Here is a 4,301-nt window from a genome sequence, read left to right as displayed (position 1 = left end):
ACTTTCATTCCCTCTAGAATGAGTCACACTCTATTTCCTTATGCAGAATTTACATGATTTTAGATTGAATAAATTTACATTTTAAAGTACTCAATCTGAAGTTTCAAATTAAGGATGAAGAGCATGACCCTGGAGAATGATGTGTTGCAGGTTCTGAAGATGACTTCAGAAGAGGAGTTTTAACTTCCTAAAGGTGGTCTGAAAGGGATAATCCTTGTTTAAATACTCAAGTTCTGGCATATTTGCTTAAAGTACTGTTTTCTTTAGGCAGACTTGATGTAGTATACGTGAATTATAAATTTTCAAAAATCATAGTAATCTAAGGTACACTAAAGGTAAACTATTCTGAGGGTCATTTAACTTTTTTTTTTTTTTGGTATAATTCAGAATTCAGTGTTAAGAGTTATTTTTTAATAGCACTGTACAAGGGGACTTCAAGAAGTTCATGGGAAAACTCCATTATCTTTCAATTCTACTTTTACAGGAACTGTTTGAAGCCCCATAGTATTATTCTGGATTACAGATATAAAATAGGCTTAGAAACTGGACTTACCATACACTAAGCTTCTTTCATGCCCCTAAGGGTTTTCTGAAAATGCTAGTTACTTACCTGCTTCCATGTTTTCCCTTTTGTGTCTGTTATTAAATGTTACACAATATTCAGTGTGTGATTTCTCATCATTTGGGTTTCAGAACAAATTGTGATGTACCATACTTGGGTTCTCCTAACTTAAGAAGAAGTAAAAAAAAGTGACATGAAAAATCTCTTTTCAGTGTGGGTAAAACCATTATAAATTTCATGTATCAATCAAAACTTTCAGTGTTTGAAAACTATTAATTTATTGTAAATCAACAAAGTACAGAAGCTGAATATAATGAAAACTATTTTTATTGTCTTTTATTTTCAACAATGATTATTTGAACTTAAAAAAAAAAAATGTCTTTATTAACTAATGGTTACTGAAAAGCCAAACCTTTCCAGCCCATTTCATATTCTCCTTCAGCCATTTCAAGGCAGAACAATGTTCTAAACTATAAACCTGTTCCTTATTAACATTAACAGTCATGTGCTTAATGAAAAGTTTTGGATTCGATATCTGGGCAGCCATAATTAATCTGTCTACTGCGGTCTGATAATCATCCTTGCTCCGAGGTTTGTTTTTTTCACATCTACAAAGTAAACATTTTGCAAAGTTAGAAACACTAACCAAAAACTGTGTAGTTTCTTTATCAGATAGTCATTTACTTTTATTGGCACTAAGCTCTGGCAGTCTTTTTACCACACTCTTCTAACAGTGGTTTTCAAACTGTTTGAACCATGATCCACAGTAAGAAATACATTTCATGTTGTGACCCAATATACATCTTCATATATAAAAACTGAAAAATTTCACAAAACAAGACTTAGCCTTTAATGATGTACTCTACTTTCTACTCTTTTATTTTTAATAATGCTGGTTCCAATTCCCTAAAGTGATTTCACCACATAAATGGGCCACAACTATAGTTTAAAAATGACTGATTTAGAACACAGGTAAATGACGTATATTTTTGTTACTTTCAAATTTATTAATTCTAAGTTATTCATTACACTGATAAGAACACTGAGTTTAATTAAGTTAGGAATTACTATCATTCACATATTCTGCCATTATTTGGCTATTTTTAATTACAAGCAACTAAATGGAAGTAACATTTAGTTACAGAAATTGAACAGCTATATGCCTTTATAAAATTCAAGTTCATTTTTTTGCAGTCATGATTTAAAGGTACTTCACTAACTGCTAGAATGTATACTTCTAGCACCTTTTCTACAAGTTCCATCTGCCATCAATTGTAGTGGAAATTTACTTGCATAAAATTCATACTTTATGGTAGTTTTTCCTCTGGAGTGGGGAATATTTAAAATACAGATGTGGCTGTTCTATTAGGCACCGCTTTGTGTTCACTATTTCCTGCTCTTGGTATCTATAGGGCTTGGCCATGATGTGATCCAGAGTTGCACAGGTGAGGACTTGCACTTGAAACAGAAACTAGTGGTCACAGAGAGGAAATCTGTGTGACCAGGAGCCTCCTAGTAAGTTCTAGCTTAGAAAGAGGTGACCTGGGGGTCTAATAGACTAAACACATGCCAACTATGCAGTTTTTCAAAGTAATGAAAGAAACTCTAAAGAGGCTAATGTAACAAGGCAGAGCTCAGCATGATAACATTAATATCAATAGAGAAGACAACAATAATGCTTTGGGCAAAATCAAATTATCTAGGCATGTCACTGGTTATGAACTAGGGTCCTAAGTATCCTCAAGAATTCAGTACTAAGTGGAGAGGATGTGTGCGGTATAGAAAACCATGAGGAAACCAAACTTAATTGGGATTCTGGGGCACCTGGATACTTCATGCCACTGTAGTTCACAGTGGTAAATAAGGAAGCCCTCATAAAAGAGTACAGATATAATTAAAAAAAAAAAAAAGGCTAATTTGAGTGGATTTAAAAACAAGGTAGAACTGAAATACTGTTAGACAACAATATGGAAAAAGGAAGTGAGAATGTGAAGTTTACATGTTCTAAAGTTCTTGATCATGTGAGAATAACTGAGATATAAACTCTAGATTCTGTTAAGTGGTGGTGGTGGTGCTGGTGTCCTGTGGTTCCGACTCATAGCAACCCTGTATAGTGTTTTCGAGGCTATAAATCTTTATAGGAGCAGAAAGCCTTATCTTTCTCCCATGGAACTACTGGTAGTTTTGAACTGCTGACCTTGAAGTTAGCAGCTTGACTTGTAACCACTATGCTACTAGAGCTCCCTTTAAAACAACTAAAAGAAAAAGGGGAAAATCTCATACAAGTTAAGAAAGAAGGGGGGGAGGAAGCAGTATAAATCCTGGTAAAAAATAACATTAAATTAGACGACTAAATAAATTCAAATATATCTATAACCATAATATAATCATAATAAACTAGTTTATAAAAATAGCCACTGAGAATGAAGAATAAAGTCGATTGTTTTTATAAGCCCCCTACCTAAAACATGTATACACAAAATTATAGGACTTACAACAATGCATCAAACTAAGCTGATGTATACCACCTTTTCCCTGTTACCTCTCCTTACTCCCAAAATGCACAGCAATATTAAAAAGAAAAGGAAATCCCTGGGAACTATAAGTGAAAAAGAAATCAAAGAGAGCTTGCTATCAATCAACATCATGGTGATGGTGGAATGAATATAGGCCCTTGAGTGGGGTTTGTGTCTGAGGAAGAAGAATGGAAGGCTACATAACAGGAAAACTCTAAATAAACCAGATTTAGCTGTGCTAATACCAGACCAAAAAGCAACAACTTTTAAAGTGAAAAGCATGAACAGGGATAAAAAAGGATGTTATCTAATAATAACCCACCAGAAGATATAAAAATGATCTGTAACATACCTAATGTGTATAAGCAAATATGGAGGGACTTTGAAAGTGTGTGGAAAAATGGAATTAAAGAGATAATGCATTTTTTTACATTTTACTTTTTGAAGCCCTTTGGTATACAGGGAAAACAGACAAATCCAAGGTCAGTGAGAGAATTTCAAGTATTTCTCCTAAAAATTAAAAGAACCAGCAGGCAGAAAACAAAAGACAGTTCATGAACTTCTCTAATATACATGGAAACTTACAAAGAATAAAAGAGGAAAACAATTCATGGATTACAAATCAACTAACTTGAAATTATGAAATTTAGAACTCAATGGAAGCACAACCTAACACACTTGGAAGCAGCTACCGTGGTAATTACAGAGGGATATATAGAGTCCTGGTGGGGCTCCGTGGTTAATGCGCCAGACTGCAAAGCCGTTTCAACTGCAAGGTCAGCGGTTCAAGCTCACCAGTCGCTCTTAGGAAACCCTGTAGAGCATCACTATGGGTTGGATCCGGCTCGATGGCATTTAACAACAACAAATATAGAGTATTATTGTTGTTGTTAGGTGCCATCAAGTTGGTACTGACCCATAGCAACCTTATGCACAGCACAATGAAACACTGCCCGATCCTGGGCCAACCTCACTGCTGTTGCCACGCTTGAGTCCAATGATGCTGCCATTTGGCCAATCCATTTCGTTGGGGGGTCTTCCTCTTTTTCTCTGACCCTCCACCTTACCAAATATATCCTTCTCCAGTGACTGGTCCCTCCTGAAAATATGTCCAAAGTATGAGAGATGAAGTTTGGCCATCTTGGCCTCTAAGGAGCACTCTGGCTGCACTTCTTCCAAAACAGATCTATTGGTTCTTTTGGCAGCCCATAGCACTTTCATTA

At 35.3% G+C, this 4,301-nt stretch overlaps 1 protein-coding gene across 1 annotated transcript in view; it reads right to left on the bottom strand.

Annotated features, from left to right (window-relative positions):
* Positions 1-950: 950 nt before the first annotated feature.
* TOPAZ1 (testis and ovary specific PAZ domain containing 1) overlaps positions 951-4,301 on the bottom strand; it is a 109,626-nt gene continuing 106,275 nt past the window's right edge. The window contains exon 20 of the mRNA XM_006868775.1: positions 951-1,170. Within this exon, the coding sequence (XP_006868837.1) occupies positions 951-1,170 (220 nt within the window). The remainder of the gene's footprint in view (positions 1,171-4,301) is intronic.

Source organism: Chrysochloris asiatica, unplaced genomic scaffold (assembly GCF_000296735.1).
Source record: "Chrysochloris asiatica unplaced genomic scaffold, ChrAsi1.0 scaffold00124, whole genome shotgun sequence".
Lineage (NCBI taxonomy): Eukaryota > Metazoa > Chordata > Mammalia > Afrosoricida > Chrysochloridae > Chrysochloris > Chrysochloris asiatica.
Note: the sequence above shows the minus strand (reverse complement) of the source record. Positions and strands in the feature narration are given on the sequence as shown.